The sequence below is a fragment of the Mytilus trossulus genome, chromosome 1 (assembly GCF_036588685.1).
Source record: "Mytilus trossulus isolate FHL-02 chromosome 1, PNRI_Mtr1.1.1.hap1, whole genome shotgun sequence".
In the NCBI taxonomy this organism is placed as follows: domain Eukaryota; kingdom Metazoa; phylum Mollusca; class Bivalvia; order Mytilida; family Mytilidae; genus Mytilus; species Mytilus trossulus.
Window position 1 is genome coordinate 59,108,293 of NC_086373.1, and position 26,367 is coordinate 59,134,659.

General features: G+C 32.0%; 1 protein-coding gene across 1 annotated transcript; it reads right to left on the reverse strand.

The window, feature by feature from the left end:
* Positions 1–252: 252 nt before the first annotated feature.
* On the reverse strand, positions 253–25,616 carry LOC134680659 (acylglycerol kinase, mitochondrial-like). Its single transcript, XM_063539794.1, has 14 exons — positions 25,370–25,616; positions 16,264–16,303; positions 15,397–15,476; positions 12,383–12,458; positions 11,305–11,403; positions 10,863–10,895; positions 9,898–9,992; positions 9,081–9,150; positions 8,051–8,130; positions 7,102–7,316; positions 6,235–6,347; positions 5,356–5,423; positions 1,230–1,332; positions 253–413 (listed from the first exon to the last, which is right to left on the reverse strand). The coding sequence occupies exons 1-14, from the start codon at positions 25,477–25,479 to the stop codon at positions 297–299; spliced, it is 1,299 nt and encodes a 432-aa protein (XP_063395864.1). The 5' UTR covers positions 25,480–25,616; the 3' UTR covers positions 253–296.
* Between the last annotated feature and the right edge of the window lie 751 nt (positions 25,617–26,367).

The following is a 26,367-nucleotide window of genomic DNA, read 5'->3' on the forward strand; positions in this document are numbered from 1 at the left end:
TACTTGTGAGTTGATATATTTTGTGATTTAATGTGTCTATTTATCTATTATAATATTTAAACTATAAGGCCAAAGGTAAAAATAAAAACAGCCATCAAAGGGCAATAACTTTTATGAGTCATAAAACGATTTCCATCTAACTGTAGATCTGATCATTTTTGCAAATTTAAGTATCTATCTACTATAATTATTGAGATATAAGACAATGAAGCCAAAAAAGTGGTAAAAATATATGAAATAAATAGGACAGAATATATTTAAAACATTTATTCAATAAGTTCTATCACATGACACTATCAACTAGATGAAATACTTCCATTATAAAATACATTTAGTCTGTTTTTTAAAAGTTTAATTTCTATAGGCATGGCTTCATAATTTTCTCCATCAATATCAAACCAGGATGGTTCCTCCTAAAAATATAAAATATAAAAATATTCATTTTTTTTTATTCAGGACAAAAACACAAAATTCTGAAATGACTATACAATATGGTTACTTGTCTTGAAAGGAATAAATGCTCCTTTATTAAAGAAGTTCCGAATGGAAGAACTATACTCTAATATTATTTCTACCAGATTAACTTTTATAGAAGTTGTTCCTTATGGAATAAAGTGGATGTCATATTTGTTACAAGATGAACATAAGATTAATGTATAGTAGAAATTAATATATATTTCAGAAGCTTTTAGATGCATACCAGCAAAACACCAAAAACAATGAGCAATGTACAGTACTATTTAAGCTGTCAACATGTACCTCTCATCTAAACAGCAGACGGACAATAATAAAAGTTGCTGGTCATGACTTTTCTCAATGCCACAGTTTAGAAAGTTGCCTTATGTTGAACTTTAGTTATCTTTTTTTGTGGGGGGTTCAGAGCTTGCCATCATAAAATTTTTCAGCACGATTTTCATAATCAGACTCAGAAATCAACCAATCAAAATACTGGACTTTTGACTCTAAGAGGGGGGATAGGACCTTTAACGGGACTCCGGGATCGGCTGTTTTTAAGCTCGGGATTTCGGGATTGACCCTTTCGGGATGCGGGAATTCTTTTTTCGAATTTTGGGAATTCAGGTTTTTTAAGCCCGGGATTTCGGGATAACGTGTTTTTAAGCTTGGGATTTCGGGATCAGGACCCCTCCTACCCTCCCTCCTCTAAGTACTGTAGTTTTATCAGTCCTGGTCTGATAAATATTTGACTATAGAATCATTGTTTGACTAACCTGATCTACGACGACTTCAGGAATCAATTTGATCTTTTTAACAATGAGTGATCTATCTGTAGGTGATCCTAGCTGCAAATTTTTATCCTTTATTCTTCTCCAACTACAAATATATCATAAAATATTGTATTCTACTGGAAACAAAAATATAACACAGGAAAGAAAGTTTTTTTTTTTAAGAATATCAAGTCAACAATTTGAACAATTTGATCCTAAAGAATGTGTCGTAATTTGAGTTTTGTAACAACTTCAATCTAAATTTGGTGGTGGGGGGAAGGCAATTTATTAAAATTTGATGGAATGCAGTTATTTAAGAAAGCTGGCTTTGATATTTAAAGGAAATATTCAATTAAAATTTTTAGCATGTTTGGGTCAAATAAACTAGAGGCTCTAAAGAGCCTGTGTCGCTCACCTTGGTCTATGTGAATATTAAACAAAGGAAGCAGATTGAAAATTGACTACAAAGGTCAATAACTCCTACAGGGGTCAATTGACCATTTCGTTCATGTTGACTTATTTGTAGATCTTACTTTGCTGAACATTATTGCTGTTTACAGTTTACCTATATCTATAATAATATTCAATATAATAACCAAAAACAGCAAAATTTCCCTAAAATTACCAATTCAGGGGCCGCAACCCCAAAACAGGTTGTCCAATTCATCTGAAAATTTCAGGGCAGATAGATCTTGACCTGATTAACAATTTTACTTCATGTCAGATTTTCTCTAAATTATTTGGTTTTTGAGTTATAAGCCAAAAACTGCATTTTACCCCTATGTTCTATTTTTAGCCGTGGCGGCCATCTTGGTTTGATGGTCAGGTCACCGGACACATTTTTTAAACAAGAAACCCCAAAGATGATTGTGGCATAGTTTGAATCAATTTGGCACAGCAGTTTCAGAGAAGAAGATTTTAGTAAAAGATATATAAAATTTACGAAAAATGGTTAAAAATTGACTTTAAAGGGCAATAACTCCTAAAGAGGTCAACTGACCATTTTGGTCATGTTGACTTATTTGTAAATCTGACCTTGCTGAACATTATTGCTGTTTACAGTTTACCTATATCTATAATAATATTCAATATAATAACCAAAAACAGCAAAATTTCCTTAAAATTACCAATTCAGGGGCCGCAACCCAAAAACAGGTTGTCCAATTCATCTGAAAATTTCAGGGCAGATAGATCTTCACCTGATTAACAATTTTACCCAATGTCAGATTTGCTCTAAATGCTTTGGTTTTTGAGTTATAAGCCAAAAACTGCATTTTCCCCCTATGTTCTATTTATAGCCATGGCGGTCATCTTGGTTAGTTGGCGGGGTCACCGGACACAATTTTTAAACTAGATACCCCAATGATGATTGTGGCCAAGTTTCAAATAATTTGGCCCAGCAGTTTCAGAGGAGAAGATTTTTCTAAAAGCTTACTAAGATTTACGAAAAATGGTTAAAAATTGACTATAAAGGGCAATAACTCCTAAAGTGGTCAACTGATCATTTTGGTCATGTTGACTTATTTGTAGATCTTACTTTGCTGAACATTATTGCTTTTTACAGTTTATCTCTATCTGAAATAATATTCAAGATAATAACCAACCAGATGCTCCGCAGGGCGTAGCTTTATACGACCGCAGAGGTTGAACCCTGAACGGTTGGGGCAAGTATGGACACAACATTCAAGCTGGATTCCGCTCTAAATTTGGATTGTGATTAAATAGTTGACACAGCATAGGTTTCTGACACAGAATGAATGTATTCAAATGAACTTAAAATTTTTGTTTTCTCTTAGAGCAATTCACTATGCTGTTGAATATTAATCCTCTCAAAAAAATGTTTGAAGAAATTTTCTTTTTATTTATGAAATTTCAAATGAGAAAAATTGAACCCAATTTTTTAATCACATCCCCCTTTCCCTTATCCAAAACTAATTTCAATTAAAATATTCTAATGGAGTTTGCAACAATTACTACTCATTTAAATACATCATAAAATATTAAGATGTAAAAAAACTGCTTGTTATCACTGAATGGTAAAGATTATTTAAATTTATCAGTTGGTAGTAAAAAGTGAATATACATTGTATATTGTATATAACAAAGATTTAAGTTGATTCTGGACAAAGAAAGATAACTCCAATTAAAAAAAAATTCTTGCAGATATTTCTTGCTTACTATACTGGACAAAGAAAGATAACTCTTAATTAAAAAAAAATTTGCTATTTCACAATATTGTGAAATTAGATATTTCTTGCCATTGCACAATACTGTGCAATTGAAAAGACTTGCTATTGCACAATACTTAATATAATAATTTTAGATCCTGATTTGGACCAACTTGAAAACTGGGCCCATAATCAAAAATCTAAGTACATGTTTAGATTCAGCATATCAAAGAGGCCCAAGAATTTAATTTTTGTTAAAATCAAACTTAGTTTAATTTTGGACCCTTTGCACTTTAATTTAGACCAATTTTAAAACTGGACCAAAAATTAAGAATCTACATAAACAGTTAGATTTGGCATATCAAAGAACCCCAATTATTCATTTTTGATGAAATCAAACAATGTTTAATTTTGGACCTCGATTTGGGCCAACTTGAAAACTGGGCCAATAATCAAAAATCTAAGTACACTTTTAGATTCAGCATATCAAAGAACCCCAAGGTTTCAATTTTTGTTAAAATCAAACTAAGTTTAATTTTGGACCCTTTGGACCTTAATGTAGACCAATTTGAAAACGGGACCAAAAATTAAGAATCTACATACACAGTTAGATTCTGCATTTTAAAGAACCCCAATTATTCAATTTTGATGAAATCAAACAAAGTTTAATTTTGGCCCCTTTGGGCCCCTTTTTCCTTAACTGTTGGGACCAAAACTCCCAAAATCAATACCAACCTTCCTTTTATAGTCATAAACCTTGTGTTTAAATTTCATAGATTTCTATTTACTTATACTAACGCTATGGTGCGAAAACCAAGAAAAATGCTTATTTGGGTCCCTTTTTGGCCCCTAATTCCTAAACTGTTGGGACCGAAACTCCCAAAATCAATACCAACCTTTCTTTTGTGGTCATAAACATTGTGTCAAAATTTCATAGATTTCTATTAACTTAAACTAAAGTTATAGTGCGAAAACCAAGAAAATGCTTATTTGGGCCCTTTTTGGCCCCTAATTCCTAAAATGATGGGACCAAAACTCCCAAAATCAATACCAGCCTTCCTTTTATGGTCATAAACCTTGTGTTAAAATTTCATAGATTTCTATTCACTTTTACTAAAGTTAGAGTGCGAAAACTAAAAGTATTCGGACGACGACGACGACGACGACGACGACGACGACGACGACGCCAACGTGATAGCAATATACGACGAAAATTTTTTCAAAATTTGCGGTCGTATAAAAACAACAAAATTTCCTTAAAATTACCAATTCAGGGGCAGCAACCTAACAACGGAATGTCAGATTCATCTGAAAATTTCAGGGCAGATAGATCTTAACCTGATTAACAATATTACCCCGTGTCAGATTTGCCCTAAATGCTTTGGTTTTTGAGTTATAAGCCAAAAACTGCATTTTACCCCTATGTTCTATTTATAGCCATGGCGGCCATCTTGGTTAGTTCGCAGGGTCACCGGACACAATTTTTAAACTAGATACCCCAATGATGATTGTGGCCAAGTTTGGTTAAATTTGGCCTAGTAGTTTCAGAGGAGAAGATTTTTGTAAAAGTTAACGCAGGACGACGACGACGACGCCGGACGACGCCGGACGCCAAGTGATGAGAAAAGCTCACTTGGCCCTTTGGGCCAGGTGAGCTAAAAAGTGCATTCACTCTCACCCATATATTTATTTTTGGAAAAGCCTGTACTACATGTATTCAAATTACTAAATGTTCATATGCATTGAGGATTTTTATGTTTTTCAGTGGCTTTGGGATGTAGAACAGCATAAAAGTACTGTTTTTTTTTTTTTTGGGGGGGGGGGGGGTATATTCTTGTGCACAGTTGTTTTGTTGATGGATTAATACAACATATCCTTTTTTCAGTTGCATCAATAATTTATTTCATATGTGAAACACATAAATGTACAGAATCTATATTAGATGTTTGATATGAACATACCCTTCTTTGATGACGTCCATTTTGTTGGGTTCTGATGGTCCTAATTTACACTCAAACCCCTTCAAATTCTACAAAATACAAATCTTCACTTTAATATCATATCTAAACAAACTTGAGAATTATGTGTACCTTTTCAAATCATATGAGTAATTGCAAAATTTAATAATAATGCAAAAATTTTGTGCCATACCCATGAAATTTTGATACACAATGTAGAAACATAGAAATGTATGATGAAAACTAATTCAACTAAATAGGGTTAGCCATGTGCGCATGGCTAAAGTTAATTTTACGTTAATTTTACTTTCACTATCATTTCAGTATGAACTAACTAAGGAAATTTACATATTTTGGATATTTAATTTTGTGGTTTTGCCTAAGTTTGAATACAGGCCAATAGAAAATTTCTCATTCATTGAACATTTAATTTCCTGGTTCACTTGTACCAAAGAAACCCCAGATAAATTGGTATTCAACCAATTCAACATTACAACTGCAAATATTATCCATGACTGACCATTTTCAAATTTTGAGAAATCCAAATATTATGGTTAATTTCTTTAATTTTAAGAGTTTTTCACATAATAACTGTACAACTTATCAAAACTTGAACTACTTCATAATTGAATAGTGAAATGGCTTCAAACTAGGCCAGATATTATAGCAAATGAAATAATTAAACAATTTATTTTCAATTAATATCATTATGTATTAGTTTGGTCCAAATTTCTGTTTTAATTTCAGTTTAAAATGGGGTCCTGTAATTTGAACCTTAGCCGTTTTTGCTTCTTTGTGTCATTTGGTTGCTGTCTTCTTCATTTTTTCCTTAAATCTATATTTATGAATATTAAAAGACTTTCCCTTATTCCAACTGCTCACCTTTGAGGGGTCATTTAAGTTTGATGAATTAACACAGAATTCTATTGTATCTACTTCTTCTGTTATTTCTTCATCCAAACTGTCATCCATTTCTTCTTCATTGTATCTTGGATCTATAAACAAAGAATAATTGATAGTTCATTGTTATAAAATTGTTCTTTGAAATCTTTGACATTCTTGACATGCCTGGAACTCTGAGAGAACCCTTTTTTGGGTCATTTATCTTATTTAATCTTTAGTTATTCATGTATAAATGTATTGTAGTGTACTTTATTTTTTATTTCCTTCTCATTTTGAGCTTTTGAATATGGTATTGACAGTACTTAAATAATTACTGTTTTTTATGGCCCTGTTTACACATGAATCTTCTTACTTTTTGCAATTAAAAAAACTGTATAGGATTTTCCATTAAATATAACTATATATATACATATTAGAAAAAATGATACCACTTTTTACAGTTTTTACTTTGACATTTTCTCATAAATAAAAGTGTCACTGTAAAATCAAATTGGGTCTCCCTAAAAAACAAATATATAGGTCCCTGATGCTTAATCTAGTTTTTCCCCTGGAGCATGATTATTTACTTTACATAACTTTTAGGAGGATAAAACATGTTTAACTTATAAAGCTTGATAATGAATTAGTTTTGGTATTTATTCAGAATAGATAAGTCTGTTGGTATATCTCTTTTATTTTTTTTACAATTTACTTATGTTTTGTACTATGGAAGTTGCTCATTGTGAAGGGTTGTACAGTGGCTTGTAGTTATTCATATCCTCATCCTTAGGCATTTGTTGGAAAGTGTCTCTTTATTTAAATAAATTATAATCTATCTAACTAACTTTAGTTACTAAAAACTCATACCTGGTGCTGCTGGCTTCATCTTATATAGAAAACTAAACCAACTTTTGGATTGAGGGGCAGGAGTTTGTTTCTGGATTTGTGATGTATAAACAGGTTTTGTATTTTCATCTGTGGCTAAAACATAACTGATCTTTGCTTTAAATACTGGTGGCCATTCCTTCATTGCAGTTCTAACATGGGTCCAGCGATGTTTCAATGGGCCAAAGTACCAATACCTGGTTGAATAAATATAAGATTTTATAACTTAACAAAAATGTTTACCTAATAATGGTAAAATAACAAATCAACAATACAGGTAAATTATACAGTAGTCTATCATACCATAATTATATTTGTACAGAAAATAGAATGTCAAAAATTTAAACAGAGGAATGTATCTGTACTGATTTACATGATCTGGGAATCGATTAAAAATTGATGATTCAGACAAACAAGACATAAATTTGGTGTGGCTTATGACTACAAAACATATGAGATGTTTTTACATTAATACAGTAGTTTTTTTTTAGGGTAGCAAGCCTATCGTAACATTAAAATATGGTGTCTATAGGATAATAACCCTCTTATAAGTTAGATATAATGATAATTCTAAAGCAATATCTTTCGTAAAGTTCATTTTAATTGGATAATGTCTGACACCAAATCCCATGGCATCAATTCACAATTAATGCCATGAAAATGAAAAGTCAAGCGTAGACGATGTATGACAGATTTTAAATGTATGATTTGACGTTATTTTCTGTTAGTTTCATTAGAATGGAGATAACAATATTGTATTTTTAGCTCTGACAGCGTCAATTGGTGATTTGATGGTCACAAAAACCTGTTTACTGGCTTCACTAATGTGTCACCAGTAAACTCAATTTGCAACCATCAAATTACCAACTGATGCTGTCAGAGCTTAAAATACAATACAGTTATCTCCTAAATGTATTGACAAACTATTTACTTAGATTTTCTAGCCTCAGCATCTCTATAAACACCAGTCTGTAATCCAGATAAAGAAAAGGATGTTCTGCCATCTTCTCCCTACAAACACAAATATTGAAAAAATGATATTATAAACAATAATTATATTTAACAGGAGAGTGAATGCTCAATGAAAATAATGGACACAAAACAACACTTACAACTCTTTATGAAGTCACAAAGGGACCTACTGTGGATTCATTATTATTTTTTGGATACCAATTTTCGTGGATTTCGTGGGCACAGTTAAACCATGAAATTAAATATTCAACGAATGATAATTTTTCTATAGGTTTGTATGCAGAATTCAGCAAAACAACGAAATTAAATATCCACGAACATGCAAGTGTTTCTTATTCCACGAAAATTGGTACCCACGAAAATAAATGAATCCACAGTATTGCTATGCAACATTTTCATCATTACCCAACATACCTAATGATGAAGTCCAAAGCTGTATTTATACTTTTTTTATGTAATACTAAGGATGAGAACACATTGTTGAGGAGATTTTGAAACCGGCTATGTAAAATTAATAAATATAACCTGATTTTGTGAGCTGGAAGACATGTCCATATCATCACATACCCATACAAATCAAATAAATGTCACATGCATTCCAAAAAGCAGTAAATACCATAGTTTTTTTTTTTTTTATGGCAGGTGTAAAATGAAATTGTCCGATTTATTTCTCTTATGAAGTTACAGGTTTTTATTTCGATGGCAAATTACCAAAATTCATAGCAAATAATGTAATAAAAATATATATCAAATGTCTTAGAAAACAGTAATGTAAAGGTAAAGGTTTGTTTCTGTATACCCAGGGTATAGTTATGAGTAATGAGTACATTATATTTAGTAAAGCAATGATTCAAATACTAAGGACATGGTAAATAGCATTGTATGAAGTGTTACATAAACTATAAAGATATATTACTGTGAGTATAATATTTAAACTGTAAACTGAATGCATTAAAGGAAACAGTAAACAGAAAGTTTTATGGTGTTACCTGAATGCCAAGAACATCTATTTTCTTTGTTTCTCCTTTAACTATTGCCATGGCTGATTCTAATAGCATCCTACAGAGACAAAATTCATATTTATAATAAGACAGGAAGAAGAATCTATCAAAAGAAGTTTCATAAATTTTCTGTCAATCAATCATAAGAAATTGAGCAAGAAACATCATATTAACAAAAGTCATGACCTCAAACCGGTTGTTTTTCAGGGGAGGCTACTTCAGTAAACTTCTGAATTTAATAATTATTAAGCCAATCAATCTTGAGATAAAGGATACAACAGATACAGTTAATTCTGCCTCACATCTTGACCAACATCTGGATATTGACAATGAGGGTCAATTGCTAACAAAACTTTTACAACAAAAGAGTGATTTCAGCTTCCGTATTGTGAACTTTCCATTTCTAAGTAACAACATTTCAGCAGTGCCAGTATATATCTCACAGTTGATATAATATTCCAAGGCTTGTGTTTCCTATTATGATTTCTTTGATAAAGGGTTGCTGCTCACAAGAAAGCAATTAAACCGTTACAAATGGTAAAGTTGAAGTCATCCCTTTGCAAATGTTGAGGACACCATTTAAAGTTGGTTGACCATATCTGGTTAAACTTAAGTTATCCTTGGCATACAATTCCCTGAGGGACACAATCTCCTTTTACTAGAGTTATTAATAGAATAAAGATACACAACTTTGTGAACAGAATGAATAGTGATTCTGACCAACAGTGGGTTTATTCAACTTTTAACAACTCTTACTTTATACTGATGATTAATATAGTAATGTTTTAAGTAAGTATGTATGTACCTCACTTCATCCTTGTCTGTTCCAAACAAAAGTCTGGCAAATCTGTTCATTGCTCCAAGAGGTATAACTCCTAATGGTACACTTTGTCGAAAAGACTGCAGAAGATGATATTTTGAATACATATAAAATTCAATGAACGGACATATATCAGTTATAAAGACTTATGTGCAAAAAAATACTCAAGAGGTATCAAGGAGTCTTTATCAGATAACTAGGGAACATGTGTACTAAGTTTCAAGTTGATTGGACTTCAACTTCATCAAAAACTACTTTGACCAAAACCTTTAACCTGAAGTGTGACAGACGGATGGACAAACAGACTCACAACCAGAAAACATAATGCCTCTCTACTATCGTAGGTGGGGCATAAAAAATGCATTGATAAGTTAGCTAGGGTGTCCTCTTCTTTGTGCATATTAACAGTGGCAAATCCAGAAATTTACATAAGCGGGGGCCCACTGACTGACCTAAGAGGGGGCCCGCTCTAGTCACGCTTCAATGATTCCCTATATAAGCAACAAATTTTTTTTCAAAAAGGGGGGGGGGGCTGCCCCCCCCCCCCCCCCCCCCACCACCCCACCCCCCCTAATTCCGCCTATGATTAACAGGGCAAATGTAAACTAAAATCATTAAATCTATTTTTCCTCTTATTTCTTATATTATATAACCTGCTTGAAGCTTGGATGAATCATGGATCCTACACGACTGAAGACAGCTGTAATAATAAGTATTACTGTATTTGCTTTTGTTTAATGGTCTTTTAAACATGAATAAAGCAATAGTTGAATAACTGTTACAGCTAATTTCCATTCAATTGTACAAAAAGAAAGAGATAAATGCCTTAACACAGACATTATCTGCCAAAAGACTGCCATATTTACTCTCTTTTTCAGACAGCTCTGACACGTTTCTTTTTATACATAATTTGTCTCTTATATTATGAAACATATACTTATATAACATACCATATCATCCTTTCTCATAAAACCAGTCACTGCCTGAAAAAAATATTAAGGGATAGATGCATTTCATTAAAAGCCAGACAAATTTTCAAATTAATAATTTCAAATGAATTATTTATATATCGATCATTAGGATGTTGGTTTGATTAAAATGTCATGCATTACTCATTTTCACACAAAAGCTGATGATTTTATTGTTAGAATATCTCTTTTTGGTTTTGGGGTACATGTATGTAGGTGGTCTGTTACCAGGCATAATTATGCCCCTTTCCAACAACTTCATTTTCTAGCTGGATTCCAAATTTCCCAATTTCATCCCTGTTTTCCCACCTTGCAGAAAATACAAATTGTATCAATAGTTTAATGTCCTATGTAACGGTATGGATAAAATTTTGGCCACCAGAAGTTATGGAAACAACAATAAATAAAGCATAAAAATATTCACCTCTAGTAATGTTCCATCTCCCCCGGCAACCACTACTGCATTAGTTTCATGTTTCTCTAAAGCTGTTAGAAACTTCTTCACCTGTCCCTCAAATTCTGTCTGGTAAAATTATATTCAAATTAAATAAAAGACAAAATTCCAATGTCCCTTTTGATGCACATATTTTATCTGTCCAAGCAGTAGCTAATTTTCTCCTTTCTTTATAACCTTATAATTAGCTTAAATGAGAAATGACCAGAAGTATGTTTGAGAGCGCTTACAATGCAATTTAACATGAAATCAATATTTTCAAGGGACAAAACTTTTTATAAAAAGTGGATTGTCACTGATCTTTTAACTTGTCTAAGATATTGCTGATACATGTATAAAGTTTAAACTTGATATAAATTTCATATATATCTGACATGAATTGCTCATATAAGAGCAATTATATTGAAATGGCATTAAAATTTTAAAGGGACATAACTCGAATTTTTTTTATTAGCGCTGATTTTTTCAATCATACGAAAAACTGCATTGTTCCAGACATTGCTAATATATACCTTTAGTATAAATTTCATAAAAATCTGGCAAAATATCGATCAATATATATCATTGCATTTCTGTTGGTTTTTTCTCTCTCTCCAATAGTATGCAACAAAATTTCTTCCATAAATGCTACTGAAGTTAAGATATGTCATGTGAAACACAAAGAACAGATGCAAAAGACTAAAAGCTAGTCACAATTACATATAAAAGCATGAACTAAGACAGTTTTTATATATATGTAAATATTGTTAGAACTTTTTACTTGAATGTTTTAACATCTAAATTTTAAATCCAAGGATAGAAATTTACAGCACAAAGTAATTTTGACAGGTTTTATGTTTGTGTGAACAAATTGTATTACATTTGGACAAATGTAATTGTTATTTACCAGAGTTTTTTTAGGTGTTTTAAACCTGATAAAGGTTTAATGGTGACACTTTTAAAATTGATCAACCATATAACTACACACAACACAATATAACTTAATGCCTACCCATGTCAAAACTACAATAAAGTATAGCTTGCATCAATTATTTCTTAAATAACATACCTTTACAACATTCACTTCTATTCCTGCTAAATGTAATATTGGTGCAGCATTCTTATTGAAAGATTTCACTGCTCCTCTGTAAATGAAATAAGATATTTATAAACAAGAATGTGTCCAAAGTACACGGATGCCCCACTCCCGCTATCATTTTCCATGTTCAATGAACTGTGAAAATGGGTAAAAAATATAATTAGGCATTAATATTAGAAAGATCATATCATAGAGAACATGTGTACTACGTTTTAAGTTGATTTTAAGTTACTTTAGTAGGTGGGGCATAAAAAGTGAACATATTCAAAGAACTTGTGTCACCTTTCATCTAATAGTAAAGTAAATGGGTAGAAACAGTGTAGTCCACATTTAGGTACAGGAACTGCTAAAATCAAAAGTTAAATCAGCAAGCAAAATCTTTATTTCTGATAAAATGAAATCCAAGTTTGAATGAAATCTGTGCAGCTGATCTAAATAACTTTGAATAGCAGGTGCACAACCCCTTGCCCTATTAAGGGCATACGATATAGTTTTGATCCTGTATTTTCATTTCGATAAATATTTCATATAGACTATTTTTTATCTGTTAAAATCAAATATGTAATAAAAAATATACCTTCATGTGCTACTGCTACCTATTGAGTAAAATGAGGTCGAAATTTTGTATGTTTACTTAAAATTCGGATTTGTGGAGGTATTTTCCCTTTCAAAAGAAAAGCATAATTTTAAAAGATAAACAGAAATTGTTTTTTGTTAAATAGTTTGTAATTTCTGAATTTTATAAGTATCATAAAACTTATACATTTTTTATTCAGAAATAACCCATATTTATCAAATGTTCATGAATGTAAAAAAAAAACACTCATTTTTTGCTCTATATTCATTAATTTTTTTTAAAAATCCACTATTTATGTTTTCATTAAAATAGGCACATATGTTTTTCTTACGTAATCAAACCAAATTGCATTTGAAAACATAGGGGTCCATGAAATTGTTTTCAAGTTAAATAAGTTTAAATGATAAAAATCGGTTGAAAACTGAATCGTTTCCTGATAAGTTGCGAAATTAACAATTTACGTTAGCAAAGTCATTACCTCCCCTGTAACTGTATCGTATGACCTTAAAGAATCAGTCCTAGTGTAATTGAGTTATGGGGAACTGTTTTGCATGGAGTTTCCAATTAACCACATGTACAAAGTATATAATGTTGATAACAAAAGACATGATCCCTGTGTGTGTCTATGACTTAGCTGAATAGAAACACAATATTTATATATTAAAACTAATGTTGGCCTTTGGATGTAGGATGTTCTCACTACTATGAAGACCCATTGGTGGCCTTTGGCTGATTTTTGCTCTTTGGTTGTGATATTGTCCTGAATTCCACTATCTTTGTTCAGCTGTGGTTAGAGAGCCAATTTTTGACATTAAAAATGAAATCTCTTTTTCAACTCATCAATTGGTGACCTATATATTTTATTATAATTTTCAAATAAGCTGCACTGAAACTAAACAATTGTAAAATTTGAGCAATTTCTGTAAGTTTTTTTTTATTTCGATATTACCTCTATTTCTCTTATTAGTTCAACAGAAAAAAGTACCTTTATAAAAACAAGGAGGTTATATTAGAAGGAGAACACTCTGCTTGATACAAATTAGCATCCCCAGGATAGCAGTTTGATCAGAGAAAAATAGTAAAATTATAAAGAAACCGACATGTTTATCACCCACTTGACATGGCCCTCTGATGTACTGGGCTGTTACAGCGAGTAGTTCGGACTATTAGATAAATCGCATATGTCACGTGATTGTTATCAGTGACTGGGTCATTAAAGTTCAGGTTTATTTTCGGTAACAATGCAGTGTATAGGTGTTTATGATAAGTAAAAAGATCGGACGCGCAATTTCCAAATCATTCGTCTGTCTACGGAGAAAAAAGATAAAGAAATGACAAAGTTATAAGGGTTTAAAGGAAATTTAGTGAGGGATTTTTATTCAACAAAACATTGTTTTAAAGTGAGTTTAAACAAAGATTTTCGCTTCACCTGTCAATTTCTGCTTATGAGAATTGGCAGGTAATAATCATAGAAAACATATGAATATGCAAAGTACTTTAGTTACGGTAACCGGTAACGATTGGAAGGAATATTTGCAATTGAAACATAGAGAAATTTATCGGGAACAACGTAAAAGTTACTTTCTGTTATGACTTGATATTAACATTGATTGCAATGAGACGGATATTCGTTTGTTTCCTATTGGTTATAAACTTACTTTTAACATAAAATTTTAATTTTTAATTATTTAATAAAAAAATATCCCAAAAAATCTGATTAACATTTCAATAATTGTATATCTGGTCAGTTTATGACACCTCAGGTGTTTTCCTCTTACTCGGGTATGTAATTAGGACAAAATCTCCCTCTGTGACAGGGTCGATCTCAACTAATTAACACCCACTTACCAACATTTTATGTGAAATTATCATCTTTCGTCCTCTCTCCTTCTAAAATAACCTCCTTGATAAAAATCTATGCTTCTTTTGATGGCAGATTGTGAGCGTAAATGAAGAGTGACCCCATTTTTTATTTAATTTTTCTATTAGGTATGAGATAAAGTTCATTTATAGAAAAATAAAGCGAAATTCTATATTAATTAAAAAATTTGATTTAGACCCGTGAACCCCTTTAAAGGTAATTTATTAAGATTTTTTAGTTACCGTTATTTCTATTCAAGCTGGTGTTTTGCAAATTGGCATTAAGACCTATTACCAAGTTATGGCTTATTTTCATTCAAAGGGCACCATCCACTTGTAATTGTCACTTAATGTTTAAGCTGTGACCAATTTTTGCACGCATGGTTTTTCATTATCTGAATTTTGACATTAATAATTTAAAAATGAAAAGAAATTGATGTCTACATTTTGGACATCCAAGTTCAGTCAAGATTGAATATCAAGAAAAGTTACAGCCCAGAATCAATGTAAAATACAATTTTACCCATAAGAGTTATAATATAAATACCCTGATGCAGAAGCTGGGTTCAAAAATACTATAATTCTTCTTGGTTTATCTGTCACACCTATTTTCACTTTTCCATATTTCTGTAAATAAACAAATGGATGGGTTACAATTATCATATTAGATCTCAAAATAAAATTTATCGCTATGTGTTATAAAATATTAAAAAACTAAATAGTGAAAAGCACATGTACATCACACTGCATTTACTTCTAAGAAACATATTATTGGTGCATATTAAGGAACAAGGACAAGAACTAGTTAAACCACATATCACTTGGATAGGTAATAAATGTATGAAACTTGAGACGAGATGACGGTAAGACAATAATGTAGTTAGTTAGAGCACTGAGTTACAGGAAATTACCTACATTAGTACAGTTAACATCCATTTTATTTGTGATCTTGTACTTTGAACCTGCTTTCAGTAACTGTAAGCATTTTTTTATATGGTACTGTTGTGTTTTACTTGTATGTTTTAGTTATCAATGGTTATCTGTTGTTGACCTTTTCTGTGCTAATATTAACTGATTTTTTTTTTCATTTACATGTTACTTTTGTTCCTGAGTGTCTGATTGATATTAAAAGGATGAGGGTTGAGATCTCTACACTATATTAAAGTAAAAAGTCTGGTCCGTGATTGTCCTGATTTATTAAGGGAAATTTGGTGTTATGTTAGCAGAACTTCAATAGTTTCAGTTAATATAAATATTTTCACAACTTCTCAAGAATTAGGGTGATTTAGAGCTTGAAATGTTGTTGAAGAACATTTTTTGTTTCTTTATGCTTCTGTCTAATACCCCATTATTTCCAATTGATTAACAAAATGTTATCAATATATTACTGTACTTCATGTACTTAACTTCCTACCTTTGCTTCTTTACAAAACTCTCTTCTCAATAAATCTTCACTGAAAAAATAAAGAAACACATGTACATTTATTACTTAAATAGAGATACAAAACAACAACAACAAAAAATATTTTTGTATTCCACATTTTTTTTATTTTACTGAAGTCAGATTATACTTTTATATAAACAGAAGTACTTTTATTTATTTGACTCTATCTAAGGAAACAAATATTGTCTTTTTATCTCCTTGTTTAGGTTCAACTAGAACACACACACATGAAATCACTGGCACCTACAGCTTGGTTGAAAGTATGTAAAACTGTTGTAGAATGAATTTCTGTAAAAGATTTTATCATGGTGTGGAGAATTTCAGAAAAGGTATAAAAAGTCGTAGGTACTTGAAGCCCTCTCCCTTTTTTCCAAAGTCCCTTTTTGGTTGTTTTTTTCTGGTATATTTTAATATTTTCGCATGTATACTACGAACATATGTATATTATAAGTAATGTGTATTTGCTATTAACTATCAATTCCAACTTTCTTCTCCATGAGGATCATGCTATATTTTATAGAGAATCACTATATATATTTTAGGAGTAAAATTTATAATCATAGTATACCAGGGGCGTAGCTCGAATGAATGGATGTGGAAGCAACTATCGCTGAGAGGAACAATGCGAAAAAATTTTGGGACCCCATTATGCAGAAAAATGTTGTTTTGTTTTTTTTCGGTTTTCAGTCATAGGACAGTTAAAAGAGGAGATAAAAATTTATGAATGTAAAACTATTAATAAATCTTCGGAATAGAGTAATACATAAGCAACACATATTTGTGATACAGAATTTACTCAAAATTGTCCAAAATCTGCTCTTCAGTTCTGGGCAGAAGCAAACTTCTCTATTACTTTGTCAATATTCACACTGAAATCCCGATGAAAATGCAGTAGTGCTATGTAACTGTCGTTGTTCATTGTTGATCGTACATTTGTTTTCAATTAATTACGTAGTACCTTGACTGATAGTCAGATCTCCATCATGGCATGGTACATGTAGCATTCGCAAGATGTTATAAACCAGTCAGCTTGGCATCGAGGGACCTCCCAATTGAATTCTTCAAAATAACATGCCAGGTCAGTTTCGTATGTCTTGGACAATATTGAGATTTGTTTGTTTGTGATATTTCCTACAACACGATGAAGCAGATACAGCGCAAAGAAGCGATTTTCTGATAATACTTGACGCGACTCCACTCTCCAGTTTCTTATTATCTGGTCTATGAACGCAAAAAATAATGAGACTTTCCTATACTGTTTTGGCGTGGTTAGCACTGGTAGTCTATCAACCACATCGCCCTGGCATATTTTCAACGATATCGCAGGGATCTGATAATTATAATGCCGATTGGTACATCTCATTTCAAACTGATGAACTGTACACTGTAAAATGAACTCCAAAACTACATGTCTGAGACTGAGTTTTACAACTTCAAATCTTGTAAAAGATACAAGTTACCTTCCGATTTTGTCATAATCTCCCAATTTTTTTTTTATGGAAACCAAATTTCGTTATTCAGTATTGATATTTCACAATTATAAAAAGTGACGAGATAGGTGTTTTCTTTAACATTCAATTTATAAAATATTATTTTGCCATTTCTTTTTTGCATGCCGAATCAATGTGCAGCACACAACTGTGTGTTAGCGTATAGGGAGCTACGATCTTTTTCAGCATGACTCGAACAGCTTCATCAACACTTGTAACTAGGTTGTCAAACTAATACCTGGGATGGACGGAAAATACACCAACAGTCTCTGAACGTGAAACAAATATCATAATCATAATAGTCTTAGATAATACATGCATCATGCTGTCAGATTCCGATTGCCCAACTCATATCTCTCTTCAGTGACATGCTCTCTGCTGTATTTTTTTTGGTGTGAAAACGACGTGGATGCACTTGCTGTCATGCCTCCAGGTAGCTACGCCCCTGTATACATGCAGATACATGCGAAACTAATTGTCCTGTCCCCGAGTACTTATGAAAATTATGTGCAAATTTAATTTAGTCTGTCTGATGTCAGACGGAAACATATCCAGACGCATTTTTTTCTGTTTTCCCCCAAAATAACCCAAACTAAACAAGCGAAACTGCGAGCTACTGCTCACTGATGATACCCCACCACAAGTGGATAATATAAATAGTGTAAAAATATGCAAGTGTTCGGTAAACAGGAAGTTGTCGAGTCATGAATCTGAAAACGCATCACATGGTATAGCTGACTTATATAAATCCTGAAACCAAATTTCAGAAATCCTTGTATTGTAGTTCCTGAGAAAAGTGTGACGAAAATTTTCAACTTGGCTATCATGTGTAAAATCATACAAGTGTTCGGTAAACAGGAAGTTGTCAAGTGATGAATCTGAAAACGCATCACACGGTATAGCTGACTTAGATAAACCCTGAAACCAAATTTCAGAAATCCTTGTATTGTAGTTCCTGAGAAAAATGTGACGAAAATTTTCAACTTGGCTATCATGTGTAAAATCATACAAGTGTTAGGTAAACAGGAAGTCGTCAAGTGATGAATCTGAAAACGCATCACACGGTATGGCTGACATATATAAATGTTGATACCAAATTACAGAAAGGGTGGATGTGTAGTTCCTGAGAAAAATGTGACGAAAGTTTTGTGGGACGGACTGACTGACGGACGGACGGACAGACAGAGGTAAAACAGTATACCCCTCCTTTTTTAAAGCGGGGGTAAAGCAGGGGTATAATAATCATAAGAATGGATGACAAATGTGACTATACATAGAACCTATATATAGGACACAGAGGCATGATGATTAATTTATTGTGGTACAAAAAAATGTAGGAATAGAAGTGACACAAAAAAATGAGGTCTTCTAGTTTAATAGTATAGGATCTTGAAGGTAGATACATGTACTGTTACAGTGTTCCAGCTAGGCCGTTTTCAGAGGGCGCGGCGCCCGCACTTTTCGGAGTGGCACCCTGTACCCTTTTTACAGTTTCCAGGGCGCCCTGCCTTTTTTGAAGATCGATTGCATATTAATTTGTTCGTATTTTATATGATACGCTAATTACTATATACTTATAGGAATACACTTGTCAAAACTTGATTACAAAGTTATTAAACACAAAACCAATAAAAATTGGTCGCAAACATGAAGGGTGTAAAAGGACATTGGGTGCGAAAGTGAAAGGGGAAAAACATGAGTGGGTGCGAACGTGAATGGGCGCGAACGGACCCGGATTCTACTTTTTTATGTATAAATATATAAATGTCTTCAAATTTATATTTTTTTTATATTTGTGATATTATTTGAAATACATATATAGCAAAATATAAATAATACATATTGACACTACATGTACACAGTGTTCCAGCTAGGATTTCAAAAGGGCAGGGTGCCAATCCTGAAAAGGGCATTTAACGCGTGTTATGATAATATGAAAAGGGCATATTTTAATAAAAGATGTTAATCAAACATTGAGTTTATTCGTTGAATCACAGGATATACAAGAACAACATCATTAGCCCATATAGAACTCTATCTTTCTACTTTTAAGGCTGAAAAACTTGTTAAGCAGCTTGTCACACAAGTTTTTTTTATCATTGCTTGGCACAGTTGAACTTTATATGCAGTATGTTTTGAAAGGTGACCTGTTTCATACTGTTTCTGTGGTCTGCCACATTTTACCAGTTTCACCTTTCTATCCCTGCTGTGCTTAATGGCAATACAGCACAAAACAGCTGTGCTCAGTAAATTGCACAACTTTAGGATATATAGCAACAGTGAAAAATTGCATCAAAAATAAAGAATACAGAAAAAGATGACCAAGGCACCCTACCAACACTGCTACTAAGACCCTCTTTAACTTTTCCCATAACTTAAAATAAATACCTTAACATATATATTCTTTAGCAAGAAGTATGTAGGCATATTTTAGAATATGTAAATGGGTTACTCAATGCTAGGAAAAAAATCAGATTGAGTTATCTTTCTTTATTCAGGTGTGCTCCTTCTTTGGAGGATTATAAACAGCACGTAAATATGATGTAAATATGATCACAATATGGCGGCCGATTTTGTTATTTTCGTATCAAAGGCAGTCAATGACAAATAAGTCTGATTTTTTTGTTTTTTCATGGAAAACAAGTAAAACAATGTCTTCAACGAGTTTATTATGGTTTTCAACTTTCTGTCATTACGTTTCCTCCATGAAACTACGGCAAACATCACAAATTGTGCCCAAGTTGTTGTACGCACATTTCTTCAAAGATAATTGCCGACTGACCGATTCTATTTGAATGAATTAATGTTGATGATCACTAATGACCCATCCGATAAACGGATTACCTATAACAACAGATTATGACACCAGTTGTAACCGTTGATTAGCTTGGGGTCGTAAACAAAGTCAAACTTTTCCCCAGGTAAAATTTAGTAATTAGCGTATCATATCAAATACGAACAAATTAATATGCAATCGATCTTCAAAAAAGGCAGGGCGCCCTGGAAACTGTAAAAAGGGCACAGGGCACCACTCCGAAAAAGGCGGGCGCCGCGCCCTCTGAAAACGGCCTAGCTGGAACACTGTCTTTGTTTCAATCATTGACTTGTATCATAATAAAGTGAGATTCTGACTACGTTTTTTTTTATGTGTTGAATAAATTTTATCATGTTTTGGTTATAATAGTGCATTACTATATTTTATTGTTTCATTGTTTCAGATCAAAGGGACCAAGCTGTTAAAAACAATTATCTTTTGTGTTTTTCATTTAAAATCTTCAATGTTTTACTCAAACCGAGCTAAAATCATTCAGTATTTAAACCTAAGCAATTTAAAACAACAATCATGATTTTCCAATTATTCAACTGGAATTTGAACTAAAATTGAAAGTGAAGGTGTAGAGTGGGAACAGACCTTGTGTGTGAATGTGCAAGGTGCGAACGTGTAGGGTGCGAAAGTGTATTGGGCGCGAACTGACCTAATTCCAAAAAAGTAACACTTCTGATTTATAATACAAATGTATCCTCAGAATTCATTCTTCTTTTAACTGTTTTAGCTCTAATATCATCTGGTTGTAGAAAGATTTGACTGACATTCATTGTTAATATGATTATGTTATGATACAGCAGTTCCGGGATATGGAAGTTAATTGAATCTATCATGCACTTCCATCACTAGGTGGTATTGTCTCTTCCAACAATCATTGAGCAAATGGGTGAAAAAGTTTAATTTTATTCTACAAAACATATTTGGAAAATTAAAATCTAAAATGTTCACCCATCCTCACTTAGTCGTAAGAAAATTAGCATAACATAGCATAACATACTTATCATGCTTATGGAACATCAAATATTTCTACACTACCCTACAGAACGATGATTGATAAAGAGCTGGACAGTTTTAATAGAGCAGGGATACATGTATAAGTGTGTCTTATATCTAATAAATAGCGTTATAAAGGCCTGCAAAATTGATGATCTTTATTTGGTGAAAGGCATGATCAGGTCAGGAATAACCACCAATTGGTGGATTATACCTCAATTGATGTATAATCCACCAATTGAGGTATATTGGTATAGACCAATTGACGTATTATGCATTTTTTTGGTAATAAAATGCTAGTGTGAGAAAGGAGCATGATTTTGCAACTTGCAACCTATTTTATGACCCTTATTGGGTCCTCCAAAAGTTTTAGTTTAGTCAAAGCCTGCTGCATCTCTTGAGAATGCATGAGTACAACAATTCTTTTGTTGAAACATTTGTACTATTGACCATGATTGACTCTTTATCATGAAAGTCAAGTATGAGCAAAGAGCTCCATTCACCTGTTTGAGTTGTACTCATGATCACATGACTGCAGACAGTAATGATGTCCATTGAAAGGTGATTACAGGTAAATTTGCCAATCAAGAATTGACAAGATAACAATAGAAGAAACTGGAAATACAATTTTTGATTAAATGCAATATGTTATGTCACTATACTAAAATGTTTGACAAGTTTTCATACCATAATATGGTTTTAAAGGGAAACTTCGCAAAAAAATCAAAAATTGATATAATGTCCATTCTGTATAAAAATGCTCAAATTTATAAATATTAAAGTTTTATTCCGCTAGATAAGAGATCACCATCGATTTTAAATTTTGAGTATCAGTTCTTTGCCTTCCGCCATTTTGTTATCTTGTCCAAATAAAAATCCCGATATGTCTATAAACCACAAAGAAACAAAACTACAGTAACCGATGTAGTCTTTATTACGTGTCGATATCTTGTCAATCTTACGGTTGTTTTATCTGACTAACTAACTTGATACGGAAAATGTTCTTATTTTTTTAATAACCATATAGTCTGTTATTTTTAAACTGTTAATTATTGGAATTAGTTAAAAAGTCAAAGTTCAAATCATAAATAAGTGTTCCGTGAAAATTGTTTTCGAAAATCTAATTCGTTCATTATTCTTTAAAGTAATATACTTTATTCAAATAAATTAGGATCTTCGCTCCACTGGTCACCCGCATGGCTTAAGGTATTACTCCCAAAGGTATTGTGAGGGGTGTAAGGTGACACGTCCAGGTATTCAGGCGATTTCCTGTCGGGCTTGCAAGTTCATGCATCGTTTCACTTCTGTAGGTATTGATCAGTGTACACGGCCTATAACTTATAACTTTCCATTTTGAACTATCAGGTGCATTTATAATTTATAATATACATCTCTGTCTTGCGTGTCCGAAAGTGATATAATATACTAGTCATTACTTAACTCATACGCTTGTTTATAAATAAAATTTCTGGTGTAAAGAATATTATTTATAAAAAAAAAAATGATACAAGAAAAAAAAAAAAAAATATTTGTATTATATGTCTCTGGGGAAATGTAATATTTACTCGTTGTCAATAGTAATGGACATAGTTGGATCATTCCAGAAATGTTGATAAAAAAAATGTGCGCACTTGTCGACGATTCGTTTATACGCCCGGATAGAAAGTTACGGAATTACAGCGCAATTTAAAATATATACATGTATACATTGAAAGAAACGTAAATTTTGTGCAAATTGGGGTAAAAGTTTTGTAAATATTAGACTAGTCCACGTATACCAACAGTATGTAATCATCCAATTCGATAGACTATCATATACCAAAAGAAGAAGAAGAAGAGGACCAATTTGATTTAAATACAGGTCGATCTATAACTTGCTTTGGTTCATCGAAGTTATGAACATAGTAAAATAACAGATTTATATATCAATTAGATTGTTCTCGAATAAAGAAAGAAATTCGTCATCACCATAATTGTTCCGACATATGTAACTGGACGTACACTAATAATCCCCGAGGGATGTGAATATTTTCTAGGAAAGCTATTGAGTATTAAAGTTTCAAATCATTTTCGGGATTTATTTTCCTTCTTGATATTCAATGACAGCAAATTTAAAGAATAAACTGCTTGTCAGATATTTGTCCGCTTTAGGGGTATTCTTGCCAGTTGAACAGACTTATAATTACATTCAAAAATAGGGAAAGATGACATTAAATTCGTTGTCTTTTGTTTTTAAACATCTTTGGTCAAATAGTTATTAAGTATTATACGTTGTGAGACGAAGACTATTTTAATAAGGACGTCCCCGATTATGATTGAATTTGGTTGACCTTTTTCACACTTGATAAAAAATATCTATTCGTAATTTTTCGATTCCTTTCCAAGAAGACCTTAAATTTGCTGTCAATTTTTTAAAACTTCTCAAGTAGAAAAATATTTTTTTCTGTATTCGTTCATATTATATTCCGCTTCGGTAGAGTTATCTTCAGTGAGTTCCAGTTATTAATTTATACGTGGCTTTTAAAAAGTCTAAATCTAAGTGTTCTCATTCATTTATTTGCCTAATAAAGACAAATAAAAATACTTTGGTAAAGCTATTTATAATTTCTAAGTACTCCTTTTTATTAGACATCAATCAAGGACAAAAGGTGTAAATCATTTCGATCGGACATATGATTTAAGTTTCCCGTCTTTAACCGAAAATTGTGTATTTCTTAGTAAATTAACTTATTTAAATTCAAATAAATAATAGCACAAAACATAATTAAATAATTCCACGGCGATCAATTTTTATTTGTCACCAACTTGAATATATATTTTAAATATGTATATTGAATGCTCCCTTGTCTTATAATTCACTGATCCGAATAGACAGTCACACCTGGCAAAGTGTGCCCGAGAGGCGTGGTTAAATACCGAAGTGCAAATAACAATTTACCTTTCAACAAGCCATCTACGAGTATTGCCACAGAACCGTGAATACACACATCGTATCAACCAAGTCATAGCAGAGATAGTAAAAGGTCAATAAGAGTACACCAACATATTGTCTTTACAGATTATTGTTCTTTACTTTGTTCACCTTATCAGTCCGAAAATATATTAATTAAAAATAAATTAATAACTTTTTGTGTTGTCTACAAAAAGAATTCGAATATATACGTTTAACATAGAAAATTTATCTCATGAATATGTACAATTGAACGTCTGTGCGTTTTATCTTCTTATTATCGGATGGTTATTTAGATAAAGCATAAGTCATCGGCGCGCTTACGATTACGTTAAAATATGATTAAAAACCAAGACTTTTAATGATTGTATTTTAAATCCCGGCATGCAAAAACCAGGAGAAAACGTCACGACCTACAGGAAGTAGTTAATATTTTTTCATTAAATATTGAATTTCTCCTTTATTACTGCACATATAGCGATAAAACTTTGTGAATATATATATTATGTCATAATGAACATATTTAAACCATAAGTAAAAAATCGTGAATTTTCCCTTTAAGAAAACAATGCTCCATTTTAGTAGAATAATTTGTTTTGAAAAACAAACAATTATACACCAATTGGTGGTTATTCCTGACCTGATGATTCCAGAAATGAAGTACATGTATTGTGGATGACTTTTGGTGAAGTTGACCCATTTACTGTTTCAAAGGCCACTTTCAACATTATTGTGTAATTTTGTGGTGGTCAGTTTTTATTGGCCGATAAAGATGCAGTGCCAAGAGAGTATCATGACCTTCAATTGGAAACTCACTTATATTTTCGAGCTGCAAATCTTCCAACAAAATACACAGCAACACCAGCAGCTAACGATTTCTTCCAATTGTTTCGAACGGTTTTTACCGTTTTAACTATGAAGGCCATTGACCTATTGTTTACGAATTAAATGCATTTATGACTGTGATGATGTTAGAAAAGATTATTGACAACCTACAAAAAAAAATTGCACATGTTTACAACGAAGTCAAATTATATCTTTAACAATATTGATCATGATTATGTTTGGCCAAACGCACTGCAGACAAGGATGTTATGAATGTATAATTCCATGTTTTTAACCGTTGTCGGATTAATCTGAGGATTCCGTAAAATAACTAAAAGTACAAATAATCTTGAAAAAAATAAGTGTTAATATTAATTAATAGTATCATTTATGGAATTGTTCCGATATAATATATAAAAAAATCATAAAAATACTGAGCTCCTAGAAACATTCAAAATTAAAAGTCTCTTTAAATATCAAATGGCAAAATCGAAAACTCAAAAACATTAAAAGAATGGACTGTAGATAGTTGTATCAGAATATACCAGTGTCAAATTTATTTATATTTCCCGTTTTGTACAGTTATATGCGCACTAACTAACTATATCTTTTATAGTTTTGTTATACTATAAAATTATTTTTTTTATAAAAAAACATCTTGAATCTTAAAAGTAATTATATGATGATGGTATAGTCTCAGGTCAGTCAAATCTTCTTTAAGCTGTTCGAAAATGGTCTATAGAAATATTGTCATGCATGATACGAAGAACTGAAGAGACATATATATATAAGCATAAACTAAATTAAAGAAGCTATTGAGAACACCGAACTCAAATGGAATGACTATGTTCTGAACTTCACCAATATAACATATATGTACCTATAAAGTCAATAATACAATCGGGATCTAAAACGAAAGGTAATTAGAAGTAAGAAGATGTGTGCCAACGAGAAAACTCTCAATCCAAGTCCTAATTTGTAAAATAAAA

Excerpts from the sequence above, each read along its gene's own strand:
- LOC134680659 (XM_063539794.1), bottom strand. The coding sequence starts at position 25,479 with ATGGCCTTCATAGTTAAAACGGTAAAAACCGTTCGAAACAATTGGAAG. Across the intron at positions 11,404-12,382 it reads TAGAAGTGAATGTTGTAAAG|ACAGAATTTGAGGGACAGGT; the intron begins GTATGTTATTTA and ends TAATTTTACCAG. Across the intron at positions 7,317-8,050 it reads GCTGAGGCTAGAAAATCTAA|GTATTGGTACTTTGGCCCAT; the intron begins GTAAATAGTTTG and ends TTATTCAACCAG.